General features: G+C 40.4%; 1 protein-coding gene across 1 annotated transcript in view; it reads left to right on the forward strand.

The window, feature by feature from the left end:
* shq1 (SHQ1, H/ACA ribonucleoprotein assembly factor) overlaps positions 1-22,895 on the forward strand; it is a 67,526-nt gene that overhangs the window by 40,531 nt on the left and 4,100 nt on the right. Inside the window, exons 10-11 of the mRNA XM_046834633.1 lie at positions 8,090-8,213; positions 13,409-13,529. Coding sequence (XP_046690589.1) covers positions 8,090-8,213; positions 13,409-13,529 — 245 coding nt within the window. The remainder of the gene's footprint in view (positions 1-8,089; positions 8,214-13,408; positions 13,530-22,895) is intronic.

The following is a 22,895-nucleotide window of genomic DNA, read 5'->3' on the forward strand; positions in this document are numbered from 1 at the left end:
TTCATTTTCACTGAGTCAGATTCCTGTCTGTTATCCAGACTTCTGTTATTCTGCGTTTCTATATAAAATTGATGGTTTCTATTGCCATGGCGTCATGATGGTATTTGGAGGTGGGTTGATTCAATTATGCCACCACTCAAGGCCTAAGTAGGAAATGCATTGGTTTCTACTGTTTGGTCTGGGATGCTTTTTGGCGCACCGTGGTTGTAAAGCATGTTTAATGCTTGGTGTGGTTGAAGGTTTGGTCATTTCGAACCAGTTTGTCTAACCTTTCTTATTAACATGGCATTTCCATCTAGCAGAACTGACGCTTGCTGGATGTTTAAATTTTTTTCCTGTCATTCTCTTATGAGACTTTATGTGAAAAACCTCCTTTCTGATATTCCCAGACTATTCAATCCGGCCCCCATAGGTCTCTTGATATGGCTGACTGAATATTTTCACTAGCAGGTCCGCTTGTGTTCATATTAAAAGTGGTCGGAGGATCTGAAGATATTCATATTTGCCGTGAAAGATGTCTGAGTGCACGGTGAACAGATTTTTTTTACTGAGAGTTTGCGCTGTGTGAAAACTGAAGCCTCTGTAGATCAAATACTTTTTGATCCTTCTGAATGCTTCAGCACCTCCTGCCTGATTGCAGAAGGACACTCAGTTGCTCGCTGGCATTTTCATGGTCTGAAAGTACTCTTAATTCTTCATGCCTCCAGAGAAAAGGTGTCCTCATTAAAAATCTGAAAATCTTTATTGTTTGTTCTATAACCAAAAACTGCTTCATCATTTTTTTTTTTAAATTTACACCTAACCAGCACATTCATACCTGTCCAATCCTCTTGGCAGGCTTTTCACTAGATTTCAGGGCATGGCTGTAAGGATTGATGCTCATTCACAGCGGCATTAGTGAGGGCAGGGGAGACGGTCAGGTTTATACAAAGTTGTAGCGATACAGCGTAAGGCAGTTTCCTGGAACCTGCGGCACTAATAATGTAGAATGCGTTAGAGACTTGATACTCGTGCCATGCCAAGCAACTGATGGTGATGATTGGAACTCACAATTGTGAGCCCAAAGTAGCCCAAAGCCCTAATCAAATGAGCCAGCACTGTCGTAGGCTTTTTTTAATACAGTAATCCCTTGTTTATCGCGGTGTTTACGTTCCAAAACCACCCGCGATATTTTACGTATACAGTACTGTACTGTATTAACATTTTACTTCATTTTATAATTAAAAATTAGATTTTTATTAATACATTTCATTATTTCAACATACAACTCCATAAAAAAAATTCCCTATAAGTTTTTTGGTCTATCGTGCTATCCGCGAGAGACCGGGAAAACTAGCTAAACGAAATGCAATTCCGCGATAAACCAACCGGGGCGCGAGATTCGAACCGCGGTAAAGCGGCGGATTACTGTATATCATTCAAATAGCGGTAAAATCTTACCATGTCTTTTTTAGACAAATGGCACACCGTTTGAATGAAATCAAATTAGTCTTCCAGTCTAAATCATATGCGCTCACAATAATCCAATTTCAACTAATGATTTCATTTGTTTTGCTTTTTATATCACTTCGAAACACCTATTTCCATGTGTGACAAGTTTTTCTCAATTAGTGAAACCAAGTCAGTTCTGCTTAAGATGTTAGAATGGACAAGTGGTAGCTCAGTGGTTAATGCTCTGGGTTACTGATCAGAAGGTTGTTGGTTGAAGCCCCAGTATCGCCAAGCTGCCTCTCTGTTGACAATCAGAAAGCAACTTTACCTTTTGAAGAAAAAATAAACCCATGTCAAAGTCTGAACCAACTGGGTCTTCTTTAAAGGATAGTGGAACATGAGATATCCAGCAGACGGAAAGGTATGAAAAAAAAAACACATTCAGGATTTTAGAAAGCACTATTTAGCACTATTTGTGCAATCTGTATCTGGCTAGTGTCTCAAATGTCTGTACTGGTATTCAAATCTGATGTGTGTGAGAAATTAATCTCAAAGGTTGTTTATTTGCATGTTTATTTTAATGACTTACTTGATTGAATATTTAAACTCTACTGCTAGCAAACACTGAAAACAGATCAGAGGTACAAAAGCCAGCTCCATTAGCATGCTCAGAGGATTCTGACAGTTCCTCAACCTCAGCTACATCGATCAAGTTTGGAATTGGTCTCAATTATAGCTTAATGCTTAATTATATTTAAAAAAAAGATTTCATTGGTTTAGTTTTCCAAAATGTAAACTGATAACCCAAGTTTTCTACCTCTGCAGCCCTGACCAGGCAGTTACTGAGCATGAGCGAACATTACATCCTCACGTTAATTAGATGTACAAGATTCGAAATACTGGTTAAATTAATTTAAAAAGCCGGTAAGATCTCTAGTTCTAGTTCATTTGATAGTAGTGGAGGCAGATTTGTTTATCTTACGTGCATTCTGACGAATTATAAAGTTCAATCTCTTTGTTTGTTTTAAAACGAAGAGGGGGTGCGCCTCCTCCGAGTTTCCTGTTCTGTTGTCCGTGATCCCGCAAGTGCAATGATGATGAGAGGGTTTGAGTCACGCTTGGTGACACAGTGGTGGGTGAACAGGCTGTGTAGCAGTGGGATGATGGCACGACCAGATTTGTGGCTTTTCGGAAAGTTGTATGCCAAAAGCCTTGGTTTTAATGACCATCTTCAAAGGCATGATTTCACACAGAGCTGTAATATCATTGTTATAATACTGCAAACTCCAGCCAGGAACATCCCAAAATGGTGAAGGAATCATGTCACAAATACTTTACAAATACATAGTGGATGAATTTGAGCTGTTTCCTTTTTAACCAACTTATAGTAAGCAAACTGAATTCAACCAGCCACATTAATGACTCCTGCTTGCGGATGATGATTTCTTTCGCTTAAAAGTGGCCAGTGCTTTATAATGGTGGGGGCAGGACAATTCCAAATCTGGAATCCTTCAAATTGGACGGAAAATCTGATGAAAAGCTGAAGTGCAGAATATCTTCAATTGTCGATCCGTATTGGCAGATTTGTAGTTGTTTTGGAGCACGCTAGCTCTGTTCTTCCCGATCCTGTACATGGTAGAAGCCAGAAAAATGTAATTTTGTTTTTATGGTGTGTTCGAGAATTCTAGGTAACACTGTTGCCATGAAAATAATGAGTTGCAGACAATTTAACATAGGATTAGAATTAGAAGGTGATACGCTTTGCAGCTAACACTGTTATTTGCCTGGGTTTGTATCTTCATTAGACGATTCTCATGTCATCTGTTAGACGTGAGCCCTGCCTTCTCTGTTGGAGTAGAGGTGCTGTTGTAAACAAGCAGCAGGGTGGCATCTGTAGCCTTCACAGAATAAAGAATGGAAAGTGCTAACAACTAGATGAACAGTCTAGGCTCAGCACACAAAGCCAAGTAATTGCCTTTTTTAGGTGACTCAGAAATACGATTTTGTGAGGTGAGTTATAGAGAGGGTTAAACAGCTATCAAGATACACACACACACACACACACACACACACACACACACATATATACATATATATATATATATATATATATATATATGTGTGTGTACAAAATTCACAGTTTGGTACATACCTTGGTTTTTAAGTCACAGTTCGGTTCAGTTTTGATACGGTTAGCGGGAAGAAATGCAAAACATAAAACGTGCTTGACGTTTTTTAATAACGCATTGTAATATTATTATAAAAATTTTTAAAACAATTAAAAAGAAAAATGCCTGCTTACTTAAATAATATATAAAATATTTTATAGAAAAAACTAATTAATGCAGTACATTTTTTATTAAATTAGGTAATCAATGAAATTAGCACAAACCAAATTTATTAAATACAATTCAATTGGTAAAAATTTAATAGTTTACATTTGATAGCCCCTATTTGGGTAATGCAGATGTGTATGTAAGTACGTGTGTGCATGTGTGTTATAAATTTAATATACATTTTATTTTAAAGATGTTTAAAAGATGAATGTCTACTTAACTGTTGACTTTTTTTCAGCATACCTTAACAAATGTCTTCATTTCATCCATCCTTCATTCATTCACTCATTTAATATTGTGGAATTGTCAGGATTTTCTCCTCTGAAGAGAAATTCTTATAGCGCCACCACTTAATACGTTAAAGAGGGAACTCAGATTGTAACTGTGTTCATCACGTAAAAAGTACTGCATTGTAATGAAAGATTTTGTTGCGAATACTTGTACCGTTACACCCCTAATAAATGATTTTATATATATATTGGGCTGTCAAAATTAACAGCTCAATAACACGTTAATGCAAATTAATTTTATTATAAAGTAATTTATAATAATATATAATAATATATTAAGTATGTATGGGTGTATTTGTGTGTGTGTGTGTGTGTGTGTGTGTGTGTGTGTGTGTGTGTGTGTATGTATATATATATATATATATATATATATATATATATATATATATATATATATATATATATATATACACACACACACACACACACACACACACCACATAGTGATTCTGTTCCTGGAGTGCTTCCAGATGTTATTGAGTAAAAACTATTTTTGGCCATGTGTAAGGGTATGTAAGGCCCCTTGAGATTGAAAGGTGAGTAGTGGCAGTGGTGTGTGTGTGTGTGTGTGTGTGTGTGTGTGTGTGTGTGTGTGTGTGTGTGTGTGTTTTAGGAATTGGAGCAGGTGTGTGTTTGTACCTGACAGGCAGACAGATGGAGTGACTAAGGCTGTTCCCTTCATGATTACACCAGAAGAGGAATCATAGATAAGAAAAGCCTGGAGATGGCCTTATGTAGCCTCGAACCCACAAAAAAATCTTTTCCATGCACATTTTTGAGTACATGTTCTTTTCCTACCAAACACTGGTTTCCAGATGTGGGAGCAAGTTGAAAAGTACCTCTTGGCATTCATGTCTTGTTGCCAAGTTAAGCTTTGAATCCTAAACATGTCATAATGCGGTTTTAAATCATTTAGAGCCAGAGTAAGAGTTAGTGTAGCAAATGTACACAAATCATGCAGGCTTTTAAAATTGGTGTTCATTTTTTCTGTATTCGAAAGATGCCTAACTAACTGAATATTTTAGTTTCGTCTCACATCAGATGAGGTGTCGACTGAACCCATCTATCTTGAGTTAATATGGCTTTGCTTTGGGATTTGCCAAGTTTATGCCAGATATTTTTTAACTACACGTTCTACACGTTGCAACACTTTATGGCTGCAAACAGCACCATCATAAAGTGATTGCTACTATTGTAGAGATACGTGACTTCCACAGAATGCCTCTGCCGTTGAGGAGTGAGCATTATATTTGTGTAGTGAAAGTTTATTAGCAGGCTGGTAGCTTGTAGGCTTGCTTTGGAGATCAAATCGCAAAAATGTATCGTTCAATTTCTGGTTCGAAAAATCTTTCTAAGTCATAGCATTCAAGCACAATCCAAGTGATGTCAAAGTCGACTCCCAAGTCTTTTCTTAAATGCAGTGGCAGGAGTTCAGGTTAACCAAATCCTTCTCTGCTGGCCTAAACACTATCAGAAGCACTGACCTACATTTACAACCTAAATTCTAATATTTGTTTCATGAAATTGTATTAATTTATTCAAAACTGTTTATTCTCTTAATTTCGTAGCGTTTCTCTTGGCTGCACTGCTTCCAGTACGTGTAAAGATGTTGGATTTTTTTTTTTTGTCCAATCAGATTTCAGCCTCTATGTGCTGCCATGTCAATCTAATCTGCCCAGGGCCTTCAAAATCTGTACTGCAGGTTTTTTTAACCATAGTCTCCTAATTAAATAGCTCTATCTCTTTAACCAATGAGATATCATATTCGTCTCACAGCTAGCTGGCCCAGAATAGCGCCAGCATTTTTCCGTCCTCTGATTGGTTGGTCAGAGGGAAACTGTTACAGCCAAGTTCGACTGGCAAAACACATCTGTAGCTCTGCACACGTTAATACATCCAAGTTAGACTTTTTTATGTCTACAGAGAAAGAGAAATTGATTTGGTCTCGGACATACTTATAAGTACATTTTGAAGAAAAGCTAGACATTGTGAGGAGGTCGGCCAACCCCGAAGCTAGCTAGCTTTCTCAGCCGTACCACGTACCTTACAGACTCTGAGGAGCGCTGCAAATTATGAGTATGCATCTCTGGTAAGTAGGTTGTATTTTATAAAATTTTTAAATGTTTTTGTCATGGTATTAGACAAATATCGATTCTGAACTGCTCCAGATGATGTAGGAGCACAGTTGCAGTGGTAGTGTAGAGGTTTGGAGTTAACTTGGTTTCTTGCTTTAGTAAAATGGTATTCACCCTCCATATATGAAATGTCTCTCTCTGTAATGCCACTTGTTGTTATAGTACGACGTGATAGTGGTGGTATTAAGAGGTGGATAAAGTCAGGCAAAGTCCACACTGAAGGCCCACCACTATTTGAGTCAAAAGTCCGCAGATTTATGGCTCATGGTTAAGTCTTGTGATCACATCACATATCAAATTCAAATAAAAAAAAAACGTCTAAACAATTCTAAACGATTAGCCCCTTTGCGATCGACATTGTCAGAGCCATCTTGCTATCCAGTCATCCTGTTGCAAGCTCTGTTGATGGCCAAGTCATGTCTTCATTAAGCTCGCTTTGCGCACAGGAGCATTGCCGTGCTGGAATTTGGGTTTCTGGGTGGAAATGAAGGGAAATCTTAATACTACAACGTTGTAGACAGTTGCGTACTTCCAACTTTCTTACCAACAATTTGGAGATGGTCCGGTCTCCACACACTTTTGGTCATTTCATGCGTTTCAAAGAGGCCCTGAACTAAAAGGTGCCAGTATTACCGTGTGTGGAGGAATACAAAGACTTGTGTGAGCGTGTATGTGTGTGTGTTTGTGTGTGTGTGGGCAGGTGCGCTGGTGTGTGTTTCCTGCCTGTGAGCGAGGGCGGCAGCAGCTCTTAATCCTACACATTTGCACACGAGTGTGACAATAAGGGAGAGTAACCTAAACCTCCTCTCAGTACAGAGGCAACACGCTGATTATAAAGACCAGCTAATGACATCCTCCAGCTGCATCCAAAACACACACACACACACACACACAATGCTATGTCTCCTTTTCTCGCTCTCGATCTCTCCATCCTTTGGTATCTCTTTCCTCATCTTGCTGTATTGCCAGCCTTATCTGATCGACTACCCATCTATCTCTTAGTTTATTGCTCCCTCAATTTCTCTCTCTTCCTCCGGCTGTCAAGGAACTGCCCTCTGCATCTCCATCTCTTTTTCTCCCCATTCCTCTCTCTCTCTCTCTCTCTCTCTCTCTCTCTCTCTCTCTCTCTCTCTCCACTCTGCCTGACTAATGTTGTCTCCTAAGAGTCTTGCTCGGCTCTGCCCCCCGCCTCTGGTTTATTTACACCGCTGTTTTATAGCCCGGGGGAGCACATGAGCTACGATGACACGCTGCATTGACTCGGGGTGCATTCTTAACAAGCCACTGAAAGAAGAGATCCGGGAGGTTTTGGGATGTGTGTGTGTGTGTGTGTGTGTGTGAAAGAATTTTTTTCCCCACGTGCTTTATTTTCCCGTGTCTAGCATCACGGCTGATCTCCGATTTTTAAGCTGGGACGATTCGAAGCCGTCAAAAGGTGTTTAAGAGTGGCTCTTGTGTTTACCCCTTCAATAAAACGCCGAGTCGTTAGGAGTAATTAGAGCACTAATCGCTGCAGTTACGAGGAAAGTGTTCAGTGCAACCAGAGAGAGAGAGGGGAAGCGAGGGGCTCGTTGAAAAAACTGCGACCAGATTTTATTGACCAGCGCAGCTTAATGATGAGCTGTAGGTAAGTGGATGGAAGTGTAGTATGTGTGGGCATTTGGATAAAATGTTCTTGTAATTGTGAGATAAGTACGAGGATAAGAATGTCTAAGAGATTTGCTCTTTTTGAGCTGTTCAGCTTGGCCTCATTAGGAAAAGGTACTTATGCACAAAAACTGTAGGTTTTATTTATACAAAAAAAAGGAAAAGAACGTAGATTATGAAGGCGTCATAGTATTAATAATGGTGTCAGTCAAGGGGTAAGAAGAAAAATGTGTGTGTTTGTATGTTTCAGACGTATCACACGCTACACGAGGTGCTAGTGTCGTTCGGCCGCAGGGTGCTGTGTTACCCGCTGTACCGCCACTTCTCTCTGATCACGACAGCAATGCAGGACGCCGCTCACATTTTCCAGGGTGGTGAGTTTTCACTTTTTCTTTTTCCTTTTTTTTTTTTTCTGTCTGTCTCTCCCAGCAGCAGGACTCTGTCACAATAAGGCTCTTGAGTGGTTTTCAAACAGTGCTCAGAGGTCAAGTCGAGGGTCAGGACCTTAACGTGACCCCGGCTTTCACGTCTCAGAATCTTGCCTTTGGTTCTTCATTCATTCCTTTGTGTGGCCCTAATAAGAGCTGAACCTCTTTCTATTGAAAGAAAGAATTTATCTTGCTCGTCCTTTTTCTATGAGGAAGAGAACCATCCTTCCTTCTTTTTTTTTATCCTCTTTGTTTTTAAACAAGGTTAATGAAACGGTACCTCTGTGAACAAACTAAAAAAAAAAAAAAAACGTGGCAGGTGACGTGAGAAACGTTTCACAGATATCCGTCTTTGTCCTGTGGAGTTTGCTGGCTAAAGGAGTCTTTACTCTTAGTAAAGTCAACAGATTTGCTTCGGCTCACTCACTGATATCTAACTGCTTCTGTCAGCGAGAGAGAGGTGGAGAGAGACTTCACAGGGAGCGCTGGCTTTGCAGCGTACGCGCTTTTGACTTTGATATCTCTGTGGGAAGAGTAATCTTTAAATCAAAGTGTCTGGCAGAGAGAAAGAGCAGGGGAGAGAGAGAGAGAGAGAGAGAGAGAGAGAGAGAGGGAGGAAGGGAGAGAGAGAAAGAGAGGGGTGACTCTCTCTCTCTCTCTGTGTAAATACATTTAGGATGTGTGCAGTGAGCTTATCCGGAGCATGTTGGTTTAATGCTTGTAAATGATGGCAATTAAAGGGCTTTTTAGCTGCTGGATTAGCGCGGCCGTGGCTCATTAGAAAGTGAACACCTCGCCGCACTGATTTTCGAGCGAGCTCATTAGCTCCTGTTAACTCCCCGCCACACACTGTCTTTCCGAAGGGCAACCCTTTTCAGTATCGCAGGAGACGGGAACAGTCGCTTTTTTACTCCGAAGCAGGTACGCGCTTTTGATTTCGCACGCATCATTAAACTTGTAACGCGGCACTGGTGCGAGGATTAGCGTGGGAAACGATTATTTGTAGCCGAATTTGTTTCGCGCTTTCGTAGCAAAATATTCCGCATACCTTTCTGTGATTAGTTTGAACATTGGTGATTGTGATTGTGGGAAAGCAGAATTATTCACAGTATGGGGCATTCCACCATTTGTGGTTGATCAAGGGATTTCAGAGATGAGTCTTTTAAATTTTGTATTTCTTTTATAGACACATTTCAAGATTTGAAGATATATATTGAGGTAATACAAAATGTAGCGTAGTATCGAATAACCGTGCTCTATTTGGTTTCTATCTTACATTTGGTGTAAATTTGACTTTTTCCAATAAACTTTTTGCTGTGTATATGTGTGTGTGTATATGTATGCATGTATGATATATTAATGTATGTATATATACACACACACGTATATACATTTATTTCTGATGAACATTTTTGCAATTCCATTTTCGTTTTTCCTCACTTTCTCATTGCGTTTTCTTCCTCGCACATATGACTTGATTCTCGGCTTCTCAAAAGAATGTCTGCGGCATGTAAAACTGTGGTTAAAGACTTCCATTTTAACGCTCACACTGATCAGTCATCGGTGAAATTAAAACCCTCGCAAAATTCCCTACCTTAAAAAAGCAAATAGAAAATTCAGTTCATTCTGTTTATACATCCACAATCACGACAGCAGCATCGGCATCGACAAACCACACTAGTGACCTCCATCGCTACTTCGCGTTAAAACAGGAGCCTCTTCATCACGCCGTAACACCCCGCTAATTAAATTCGTAGGGAAATACGATTACACACATGCGCTCGCAGGGCGAGCCGATCCGCCGCTCTTCTGCGAAATGGCTGAAAAGCACACGGTCGAAGATATCGGCGGAACAAGCACATTAAAGGTGGCGTCGAGGGGAGGGATGAAGGGAGGTCTGTGCAGGAAATGAAATCCGGGGTAAATATTTAAACAGCCCTCAAGCAGCACGTTTGGTGTGCTGCGGAACATTTAGCTCCTCGAGAATTCGGGATTTGATGGCGGTGTTTGTTAAATATTTTCATGGAAGTAGTCAGTAATGCAGAACCACAAAGAAGACAAACACTCTCCAGGCAAAGTGCGATTTAACAAGCGTGTAAGAGGAAATTCAACAGATGACATAACGCGGCACCGTACAGCATAAAACACACACACTTTTCTATGTTCAAATACAGCCAAATTGAGTTAGAATGTGTGTGACAGCTTAAGGTAACACATTTTTTGTAGTTCTGAGGTGATGATATGCGCATTAAAAGTGGAAAGGGAGAAAACCTTATTTAAAGGTTTTGAGGTCTACCTCCTATTCCTTAACTGCATAGGGCCTAATCTTATGGAAAACGTTTATAATGAGAAATATGATCACATTGATTGGCATTATATACAGTCCCCTGTAGACTTATTGGGACCGCAAGGCTAATTCTGTTGTTTTTACTAAACAATAAAGATATTTTGGATTGAAATCAAAAGATACATTTTGGAATATAAATCAGAATTTTAGCAGGCCACCCAGTTTTTAGGTGAGTAAAAGTGTAGAAACCTGGTTAGAAAGTAAATAGCATTTCATATTTAGCTGCATATCTCTTGCTTGCATCAATCCGTCAACCTACTGACCTTACCAAAGTGTTCCAAAAATCGCTAAAACTTGCATAAGCTTGTATAATTTGGATCACGAGGAGATCCTTTCCTTCTCCGCATTTTAGCTTTTCTATTATTCGGGTAGAGGTTATTCGTGGTTCCAGAACTTTTGGCAATGTTGTGGCATGGCTTATAGATTTCTGCTTTTGAAATTTTTTTGTGGCTTGTGGTGCCTTTACCCCTGTCCTTTTGAGGTCACTAGCTGTTGTTTTGGGGTCTGGTTGTTGGTAGTACACCGGCGGTTTTATTTCTATTTCAGGACCCTCCAAGTCAATGTATTGTCTATTCACAATGCTTGTGCTTTTTAAGGCCAAGTGCAGTCACAAATGTAATCCAAGGCTCGAACGTGAATAGCTATTAATTGTTAAATCAATTAATCAAGCAGGGCACAGCTGGATAAAACGAAACAGCTGTCAGTCACATGTTCCAATATATCTGATCACCGGAAACAAAAGGCTTAACACAGCTAGATTTTAATTTCCTGATAATGTGGATACTAATTCAAGCTATCTCATGTAATATATCTTTTAATCTTTTATTTTATATTCATCATTTAATCAAAAATTCTGATAAAATTGCTGGCAGGTGAATTGAAAAGCATTGATTTGCTTCTTAAAATGGCACCGGTGAAGGAGATATATTAGGCAGCAAGTTTACAGTTTGATGTGTCGGAGCCAGGAATGCATGGGCATTTCATGGTTTGGGTATTTCGTGGCTTCTTTTAGATGGATGATGCTCACTGGGGAAAAAAAATGTTCACAAATGGTTTGAAGAACATGACAGAGTTCAAAGTGTTGACTTCAAATTTTTCATATCTCAATTCAAACAAGCATCTGTGGAATGTGCTGCACAAACGAGTTTGATTCATAGAGGCTCCACTGAAGCAAATTACAGCACAGATTTGGTGAAGTCGATGTCTTCCCAATACTTTCTGAAGGGACTGTGTTCCAACGACTAATATATAGTTCCCTCAGAAAGTATTGGAATGGCAAGACCAATTTTTTTGCTGATATCCAAACCCCGATCAGCCATATCATTAAAAAAAAAATAAATGAAAAAAACTGACTAATATTGTCTGTTTTATCACCTGAGGTTAATTTATGTAACACATTATAGTCTGTCCATGCTAACATGAGTAGCGAAAAATGTATTAAAAAGCCAGTTCTTTTGTCTGGATTTCTTATCTTTGAAACATTACAGTCTACTTGCATTTGGACATTCATTGAGTGCGTAAGCTCTCTGTTGTTTCGATGTTGATGATGTGACCGTGCAAGAGCATTACGGCCATTTTGACAGCCGGAAATCTGATTACGCACTAAATCGAATAATCGTTTGCGTGTGTCACCTTGCTATCCAAAGTCACAAGAGCAAAGCGTGATATAGTCTGCGAGAGATTAGCATAGCTACATACAAGGTATTGGACACCCCTATCTTTAACCCTTTACAGTTGTTTTTTTATTTTTTTAATTTACAGCTGTCGGTTAGCATGACCTTGCTGTCAGACAGATAATTCAGAGTTTAGAAGTTATCCTATTTATTTTGTTTATTTATTTATATTTTAAAAAGGCCTCACGGTGACAATGGCTCTGAGAATTAGCTTAAACCTACTGAACAGCATGGCTGGTATGCTAATACAGTTGTGCTTTATTCCTGGTAAAGTTCTGAGGTAAAATTTGCCGCCACTTTATGTGCCTTCCTTTATTTTTTTCATCCCCATCCCTCTGGTTTACATTATTTTAAACTTTCAGCTCATCTTTAAAGTCTAGCAAGTTCTAAAGTTCTGGAGAAAGCCACCCAGTCTGTGACTTCATCTCTGCTAATGAAACAAAAGCTTTCAAAAAAATTTATAAAAACAAACAAAACCCAGAGCAGAGAGGAAATGAGGAAAAGGTTCCACATGAATGGATGAGGTCATGGAGTTGTTGAGAGAGAAGTAAAGATAAAGAGAATTAAAGAAAGACTTAGATCCCCAGAGATCTTCTTTCTCTAGCAGTCAAGTCTTTTTTTTTCCTGCTAGAGTAAGAGCCCCGTCTTAAACGGGAACCAAATGTTTCTGCAAGGCTTTCCTCAGTGCAAGAGCACTGTTTGTTTTCACAGGAGGCTGGAATGTCTCCACCGGCTGCCAGGCTATTTCGGCGAGAGGCCCGGCGTATCCTCTCGCGTTTTTTCTTTTTTCGTTTCTGCCACTCCTTTCATGACACTTCAATTTTTCTATTATCTTGTGCGCAGGAAAGATATTCTTACACCTCTTCAGAAGAATGGTGAAATGTCAGCAAACAGTTTTCAAGACATTTTCTTTTAAACTCTTCTATTTATAAAAAAAAAAAAAAGAAGACTACTGTTCTTGCCAATTAGTGGCTGGTTATATCTTTTTTTTTTTTTCTTTTCTTTTCTTTTTCCCCTCACAGAATTACCGCTTTATGTTCTTTCTTTTCCAGCTTTGCTTTGATTTATGTAAACAAGCTTTTCTTTATTGTCTGACTGCTGACTGATTTCCCTCATTCCAGGTAAGGCCTTTGTCCTGAAATGCCTGCTAGCCATCCATAAGATCTTCAGATCCAACGAGCCGGCTTACATCCTTAACGACCTCTACATCACAGACTACTGCGTTTGGATCCAGCGGGTTAAGTAAGTTCACATCGTTTCCTTTCATGTGGCTGCACGGGAAGTCCGGGTAACTCAAATTGATGTTGCGGCGGGAGACGGGGCGGGTTTGTAATTAAGGAACAAATAATGTGAAGTGGCCCAAAGCTAATTTGTGTAGGTCAGTCTAGAAGGCAATTATTGCCCCATATGCTATAGGGTGTGGGGGAGTAAAACATACTGTATACATGAATACTTTAGCTTTGAAACCGCCATCTGGTCCTGTGTTAAAGGGTACAAGCTGGAAGTCGGATTAAAATGTTTAAACGTGAATTGTTTTCCTTCTGCACAAAGGCAGAATTTGTGGGTTTAGCCTGTTCTGGAATGTGACCGTGAGCTCAACACTGTGTCAGTGTATGAATAAGGGCTTTAATCAGAATCGCAAAGCTTGTTAGATGTCGCGTTTTTGGTTCCCCGTGTTGGCCTGAAGAATTCTGCAGCTCGTTATTTGTGAATGATGATGAAGCTCTCGTTTGTTATGCTGGACTTTTCAGATTGAAGTTCTTTTTAGTTTGGTTGTGGGTACAAATAGTAATGCACCCCCCACCCCCAAATTCCCAAAAAACTACTTTCACTACAATTACTTGCATGTTAGAAATCGGAGCCAGTGAGCACATAATTGAGTAATGAGCTATGAGCTTTGCTGGCTTGGATTCAGGCAAAGTTGTAGTCTTGTGTGTAAAAGCTCCAGCAGAGAAAAATGGGCCTGATGTTACAGGCCTGGTGCCCAGATGTAGAGATGATCAAACCTGTCAGGACCCGCTGGATTTCTTCCCCTTCTACCTTCTATTTTTTTATTTATTTTTTTATATCTGGCACAGATTTTTCTCTAGACAAAAGCCTTTTTATGGCCAATTAATAATGTGAGTAAAAATCAATCATGATGTTCAGGGTTGTGTTGGACCATACAACCTAAATTGTATTTGGTAAGATTTTTATACATATACATACATAGACACACAGTATTATGCAAAGGTTTTAGGTAGGTTTGAAAAGATATGCCGTAAAGTAAGTACGCTTTGAAAAATAGAAGTGTTAATGGTTCATAATAATTTTTTATCAATTAACAAACTGGAAAGTAAATCAACAGAAGAGAAATCCGAATCGAATCAATATTTGGTGTGATGTTTAGGTCAGGACTCTGTGGGAGCAAAATCATCACCTCCAGGACTTCTTGTTCTTCTCTACACTGAAGATAGTCCTTGGTGGCATTGGCTGCAGAATAAATTTAGGGCCAATCGGACGCCTTCCTGATGGCATTGCATGATTAATGAGTATCTGCCAGTATTCTTCAGCATTGAGGACACCATTAATCCTGACCAAATCTCCACATCCATTTGTAAAAATGTAGCCGCAAATCTGCAAGGAACCTCGACCATGCTTCAATTTTGCCTGCGGACACTCATTAATGTCCTGGTCTCCAGCCCAACGGTGAACAAACTGCCTCCTGCAACAGACAAATATTTCAAATTTTGACTCTGCACCTGAGTTCCTATGTTTTTTCGCTCATAGTTGAGTCACTCAGCCTTGTTGCCATGGGCTTTTGACTGCAATTCTTCCATGAAGACCACTTCTGGCCAGACATCTCAATGGTTTCCACCAGTTCATTGCTGATAGTCCTGCTTTGTATCGTCTGATGTCAAAGGGAAGTAAGCACAAAGTGTCTTTCATCTGCTACATAAAGTTTCCTTGGCCGACCATTGTGTCCTCAACATCATCCGTTTCGTTGTGCTTCTTTAAAATAGCTTGAACAGTAGATCTTGAAACCCTAATCTGCTTTGAAATCTTTGCCTGGAAGAGACCTTGCTGATGCAGTATAACTACCTTGTGGTATGTTGCTTCGCTCAGTCTTGCCACGGGGTGTAGGAGCTGTGACATTGTCTTTCACAACCTCACCTTGGTAGCAGGTTTTCTTCACCCAATTTTACTCCAACACATGCAAGTGATTATCAGCACCTGCTTGATATAATTGGACTGTGTGCACGTGAACAATGCGTGCAAGTGTAAGAATTGGTGCCAGAGTGACGTACAAGTGTTTGGGCGGCTGTATAGAACTTTTTTTTTAAATACATAATTACATGAAACAAACAGGGAAAATAAATGCTGTTTCAGAAAGAGGTTGGTCTTCACCCATTTTTTGAAGATAGCTGACTGGACATCTAGGGGACATTTCCCGGTGCCAGAACAGAACATTTTGATCTCTCTGATGTTAGCTGTCACTCTCTGTAAGCCCCGCCCCTTTTCATGATCTCACATTAAGAATTGAATGATTATTTGACCTGCGTTCATGTCTTGTATTGATTTTCCTGCTCGAAAGAAACAAAGGGCTTGATTTGTGCCAAGATAAAAAAAAAAAAAAGAATGGTTTAAATGCAGTAAATTTGACCAGGCATCGACTATATGCATTAAGCATAAATGGTTCAAAGGCTCCAGATAAAGGGGAAGAAAAAAAACCTCCCCAGGAATAACTGATTATTTCACTTTCAAGGTTTGACGGGTTTAGCAATTGACCACAACTGCGTTTTGATCACACTTCTTCTGTTGGCTTTGCCACAACCTTCAATGTGTAGAACAGACCCAGCATGCTTTCAGCAGCTCCATGATTCAGTTCAAGCCAAAAAAAAAAAAAAACTGCGTTTGCAATGTTGCTCAACCGCAGTACCGACAACATTTTAAAATATCTAGAGCTTGATACATTTCTGCCGGTGTCTAATTTCTTTCACTAATTCACAGCGAGTTGGAATGCACATTTCCTGGGCCTGCTACAAAACAACAAGTCAAGAAAAAGATGACAGGCAAGGAGCAAGGAGAGCGAAGAAAAGCGAAAAATCTCCACATTCAACATGCTGGAGAACTCGATTAGTCTCTTCGAAATCATCAAGAAGATGAAACAACAGGAAGTACAGTTTCCTTCCATAGTCTTTAAATATCAACGTGGCACGCTGTCTACTTTCACGCCTTTCATCTACTGCGAAGTGGATCGAAACCGAGATATTGACGGCATTGACCCGTGATCAAATGGTGAATCATCTTCTTCTTTTTTTTTTTTTTTTTTTTTCTCGCTCACAGTTCAGTAAACAACCAGCATTTTTTTAAATGCTGACTTTGAGCTAGAATTGCAAGACGCGCTCGCAGGTTCTTCATCGTAGCCTCAAGGCATTCGCTGAAGGAGAAGATACTGCGGCTTCCATATTTTAGTTTTTTTCGACATCATGTTGAGAATCGATTTGCAGCTCAGCTGTTGTTTTTTTTTTTTTTCTTGTTGTTGTTTTTATTCCCTTTTTAAACATAACAGCTTGCCGTGTGGAAGCAGCATTACTTGTCATGCAAAACAACCGAAGGAGACGTTGCCAGTCCACAGTTTTTTCATGAAAATCCCCAGCGTTATTTTTATATTTTTGGTTTGCATAGGCAGCTCTTCTAGTCTCTTTCTCACTTTGTTGTGGCGAGCTTTTCAACTCCTGACAGATCTGATAGCAGATTATTTAAACTCTTCGTTGCTCTGCCAGTTATTCCGCGCGTGACGCTTCGGCTCGAGCCGTTATCTGATCACTTCCACTCCTGTGAAGGCTCCCCCGGATCTTTCATCGCCACTCTGAGACGCTCAGCTGCTTTTGCGATAGACAAAAAGGATTAATGAGCGCTCCCTCACCCGGATGATTTACGACGATCCGCCTAACAGCCGAGGGCTGGTAATGCTCGGAGTAGTCCTCCGTCCGGTCATCCTCGCCTGCTGAAAAGTCAAGTTGCGATTTATGACCTCGTAAAACGGCATCAGAATGATTTAAGCTGCTGGGAGGTTCCTCCTATCAGAAACAGGACAAAGTGACTGAAGTGAGCGAAGAACAAGTATTTTGACTGACAGCGTCGCTCGAATGCCTCGTCACATTCACCACCTCGAACGTCTGCCAAGTTATCACAGTCTTTAACATCCATCATGCCTGGAGGAATGTCAGCCAATATTATCGGAGTTTCATATACTGTTGCTTGTGTTTTCATTTGAACTTCGAGAGCTTTCGATTTAAACCTTTTGCTGTTGCTCGAGTCAAGCACTCAACATGGCCTCGCACTTGCGAATGTCATTTCTAATCAGTTGAACATGCGCTTTTGCCTCTCAAGCGGAAGACTGGCATGGTTTTGTTTCGACCGACAGATTTTCAGCCTTTTACTCTATATTTCACTTTAGCTTTGTTTTGATTCGGAAGAAAAGGTTTGCAGTAGACGGAATCTCTGCTATCCATTTCAGCCGAAAAAACCCAGGCAGAGACAGCAGGCATGCTCACGCTGCGTTATTCGTTTCAGCGTGGCTTCAGCGACTTGTCGAGATGCCAAGGCCTCACAGCAATGGTGCAAGACTGCACTTTGTTTTCACTTTCTTCTTATCGCTTTCCTCCTGTTGGAGTAACCAGCGCATGGAGTTTCTTCACGCCGTTTCTGCCAACAAGATAACACCAGCTCTGCTTTCTGTGTGTCTGTGCCTATGGTTGTTTCCAAACTTCTAAATTGGGTCAATCGGATTCCAACTGGCGACCATGGCAACTCAGGGTGCTGGACTTCAGGGCTTGTATTATTTTTTTTCCCCCCCTTCTTTTAGGCTAAGAGAAACGGGATATTGTCTGAACCTTGGTGACGAGCCAAGCGTTACTCTTTCAGGACAGAAGCTTCTCCATGGTAGTCCTACAGAGCTGGCAGAGATGGTGGCCTGCAGAGGCCATGTGGGTCAGGGTGTGAACCATTCAGTCCACACACACACACACACACACAAGAGAGTAAACTTGAGTTGTTTCAGCTAGTATTAAATTACTTGACATTAGGGAATTGTGGGAAAATGAGTTTTAGCCTTTACCTGCAGTATGAGGCAATGACAATATAAAAGAATTAAGAAGCAGTCGAGGAACTAAAACTGGAAATTGTCTCAAATGGGGTTTAGGTGCTTTATTTTTTTTTTCCCCCTCAGGGAAATTGGCTTAGATGGTTGTCTGAATTGAAAGGTCTTTTGATGGAGTGTTCTTTGTTTTGCCCTTTTTTTTTCCTTTGTAAGACTGGATTGGATGTGTTCAGCTTTAAAAGCTGTAAAATGCAGGCAATGCTTTATAGGGTTTTACTGTTGCTAAAAAAAAAAAAATAAATAATAAATGTTCATTTGGCTCATTACAGGAAAAGAGGAAGTATTTGTTTTTTTTCTTAGAATGGCTTCAGAAAAGATGTCTAAAACTTTTGTAATCTAGTTCTCCAAGCTCCTGTTATTACCTCTTACACTTTTTCTAGGAAATATGCGCTAGTATTACTATCTAATTAAAAAAAAAATGCTTGATGGTAAATTTTCCTGCATTTCTCTAGGTTTAAGTAACCTAATAATTCAAGTAGGCACATTTTAGAAAAAGATAAAACAGTGTTTATTTTAAAAGCTCTCAAATGCAATATTTGTGCAGATCTGTTTCAAATAGTATTGATGCATACGTGTAACGATCCATCTAGTTGATTGCCTTTTCTATCATCCTCTATCCATAAAACCTCTGTGCAGTGCAGTGTAGTATCAGAATTTTCATAATTCATGTTTGGGTGGGGATTGAAGTGTCCCGCTGCTTCAGAGGGTGGGGTTTCTCAGGACTTCTGCACATTGTTTGAAAAACAAGTGAGCCAAACTTAACGACTTCGAAAGTTACGACATGATTGTTGTGGGATTATATAGACAATTCGGTTAACCAATGTAATGGGTGGATCAATGATAAATTCATCATCCAGCCCAGAAGGGGAAAAGTCCAGCATGTAACCCAGTACCATGTGTTGTGTTTGGTATATGATTATAATCCTCTACTAACAATTGTGGTTGTGACTTCGAGAGAACGAATCAGCGGAGACGTTGGCCAGTGGCTCCGCTGTGAGACTTGCACCCGAATTAAACATTGTTATTCAAGTCTGGGAGGCATCTTTATATGTTTAACGCATAGGCCACTGCACAGGGAGCAAGCAAAAGACTCTCTTTCGTACCTCCATCTAATGAAACAGGAATTGCTTTTTTCTGTAGTTTAGTTACTGCGTCAAGATTTTAAGTTATGGAAGAATGGAATATGACCATCCAAAATCAGCATGTGCTGGATGCCCAGGCTACTGATTTTTATTTTTTTATTAAATTTTTTATTTTTTTTATTTTACATCCCAATAATGTCTTCTGAAAGGTTTTTAAATAGTAAATTATAAGCCAGGGTTTTTTTTGTTATTGTTTTAAGCAAGTATAAATAAAATGCAAACATACAAAGAAGTGAAGCTTGTGTATCTGAGATATTCTAGAGATTTCTAGAGAATTCTCTTAAAAAAATATTCAGGTGTCAATCGCCATTCACCAGCCAATAAGAAAACTACCATGCAAGGAAGATGAAGCCAGTTATTGAAAAGATGCAGTGGGATCTTTTCAAACTGCTAGTGAGACACAGTCTTCTCTCACTTCAACTCAGAGATATGAGCTAATTCTACATATATACACTATATTGGGACACCTAGAGACACTTTTCCAGCCATATGTGGTTCCTTGTTAAACTGTTCCTACAAAGTTGGAGGCACACAATTGTATATGATGTGTTTGGATGCGATAGCTTTACATTTTCCGAAACCTGTTCCAGCAGTATAATGACCCTGTGCACAAAGCAAGCTCCATAAAGATAAGAGTTGGAGTGAAAGACATTGAGTGGCCAGATTTAAAGCCTCTGACCTCAACCCTACTGAACACCTTTGGGAAGAATTGGAACTCTGACCGCACCCCAGACCTTCTCACCCTCCATCAGTGAGTTACTACTGGCTGAATCGCAAAATCCCCACAAGCACACACTAAAATCTTTTTCCAGAAGAGTGGAGGTTCTTCTAACAGCAAATATGTACTAAATGTGGAATAGACTGTAGTATCGACTGAAATCTTTGCATGAGCTCATTCGATAGGTCGTATTTTCTCATTATTGGCTGTTTATTCCATCGAAAGCTGACGTCGTTATCTTTTACATTCACCGCAATAAACCTGAATGTGAAGAAGCATATAAAACGCTATTAGAAATTGTTAAACCCTTGCCGAGCATTCCAGTGTACTCCCTTTTAGTCTTTTAAAGGTGCAGGCCGGCTTCCTCCTCGTATGTTTATTAGAAGCCTTGGCATACATTGTAGTTTTTGCTTCAGTAATTTACCACAAGTTCCCTTTCTAATATTAAAGTAATCCCTCTTTTTTTTTTTTAGGAACAAATGTGTTCTCTTTCCTCTCTCCCAACTTTGAAAGCCTCCTCTCATCACTTAATTACTGCAAACCACAACGGTGGCGCTCCAGTGACTGAATCACGTACAACATTATCCCTCAGCCAAAAAAGGAGCCTTTGTTTGCACCATAAGCACACATTCTCTTAGCACAGAAGGAGGGGGACGAAAGAGAGAGAGAGAGAGAGAGAGAGAGAGAGAGAAAGAGAGAGAGAAAACAAGCACGCCTCTGCAGCACTAACTCAATAATGACTTCCCACAGGGAGAAAGAGAATACCGCATGTGTTTGAAGTGCCGCTACTTCCATGGGACTTCCTGGAGCAAACATCGCTCCAGGAAGCACCTCACTGGTTTTTATGGACCTGGACTCTCCACTTGAGGAGCTTTGCACAGATGCTTTCAGGTTTGTTCATGAGATCATGTTGCGCATGCCATGTTTGGGACCGTGTGAAGCTCATGGCTTGGGGCCATCTTGTAAGAACACCGCTGAAGATGAATGCTGTCATTTAATCAACTTTGGCCTGAAGCACATTATTCCTTTGGCGTGTATCGACAGTAAGGAACGTGATCCTGCTTTTTATTTGTATTTTCTTTACTACACACAATTCTTCGCATGTTTTACAGACGAGCGTCTTAGAATTCTCAGGAGATTAGATTTCATCCCGAAGGTTTTCCAGTCCTTGTTTGCAGTCTTGTTAGGCATTATTGATTGCACGATCACTGCAAAATCTATCTTTTATGGGTGTTGTGACTTTTTTTTTTTTTTTCTCCTGAGTGATGTAATAGGGTTTGTAGATATGCATTCTTGAGTTGTGGAGTTTGTTTACCTTGTCAATCTTTCACTGCACAATTACACAAACACGGAATCGACCGCGCTCTCCCTAACCCGCTCTCCACTGCCTCACTGTAACGGATTGCTCTTTCCTCCGCCGTGTACCATCCTCAAACCTGTGGCTCCTGAGTGGCAGCACTTGAGGCTAAAGCGCTGTATAAACAGCCTTCTCCAGATGCATTAACTGAAATCTCCCAGCCTCAATAGCTCGCTTTGCTCACCAAGCGGGAGATCATTATCCCCGCTCCCTAATAAGAAGGCATCTCGCTTCTCGGTGGTGGGTTAATTGAAGCGCCGATGGCTGCGCCTCTACTCGTCCCCAACCCCCCAAAAACCAAACACCAATCCACCCCCTGGCGAATGAGCCGCGACCCTGAAAGCACTCTGGACGCTCCGATAATCACCATGCCAATGTAGACCGCTAGCTGTCTGGAGTGCTCAGTAGCAGCCACTTGAGTTTTGGCAGCGCCCCGGACTTGTTCCGCGCATGAATAATGCATGATCCTGGGGGCCCCCCCTTTGCATTCTAAGCTTTACATGCAGTGCATTGTAGCAGATTTTTCTTTCCTCTCGAAGTGGCGCTTTGTCATGTTACTCGGAGTAACCCTTGCCCACAGAAGAGCTTGAAAGCCATTGTATTTATTTAAAGCACTGCACTATGCTTAGTAAGTATTATGTTCTTTTTTACAAGTGGCATGGCCACAAGTGTTTGCAGGGTAAAAAATAGCGACGGAAGAAGCAGAGATGTGCTGCAATGTGACAAATGGTGTGTGTGCACAAGTGAGTTCTGCAAGTAACTTTGTCTATGTGTGTGTGTGTGTGTGTGTGTTATGAGTGAGTGAGTGAGTGAGTGAGTGAGTGAGTGAGTGAGTGTGAGAAACTGTCTCTCTCCTAAAATAATTATTCCACCAGAGAGCAAGGCTGATAAGCATGCACCGAAGTGCTACTACGGAGTTCTCCCAACAGTAGCCATGGAGACAGCTTTTCTGTGAGGTGAATGCTAACATCGCCTGTGTACTGCCTCCTTTACTCACACAAGACCTCTAAGTCTATCTGACAGGCTATGTCTGGAAACAAAAGCACTTTATCCCCCCACACTGAAGGTTCACTGTCTAGTTGATTAAGGATAATAATGACAAATATAATGCCTTTTTTAAACCCTTGTGTTCTGTCCTTTAGTCAGGGGTATGGCCAGACCTTTTACAATGGGGTGGAAAGGGTAGACCCAGTGACTCGATCTTACCAACTATGCTACCAGTGCCCATTTCAATATCATTAACTGA

The sequence above is a fragment of the Silurus meridionalis genome, chromosome 1 (genome assembly GCF_014805685.1).
Source record: "Silurus meridionalis isolate SWU-2019-XX chromosome 1, ASM1480568v1, whole genome shotgun sequence".
Taxonomy (NCBI): domain Eukaryota; kingdom Metazoa; phylum Chordata; class Actinopteri; order Siluriformes; family Siluridae; genus Silurus; species Silurus meridionalis.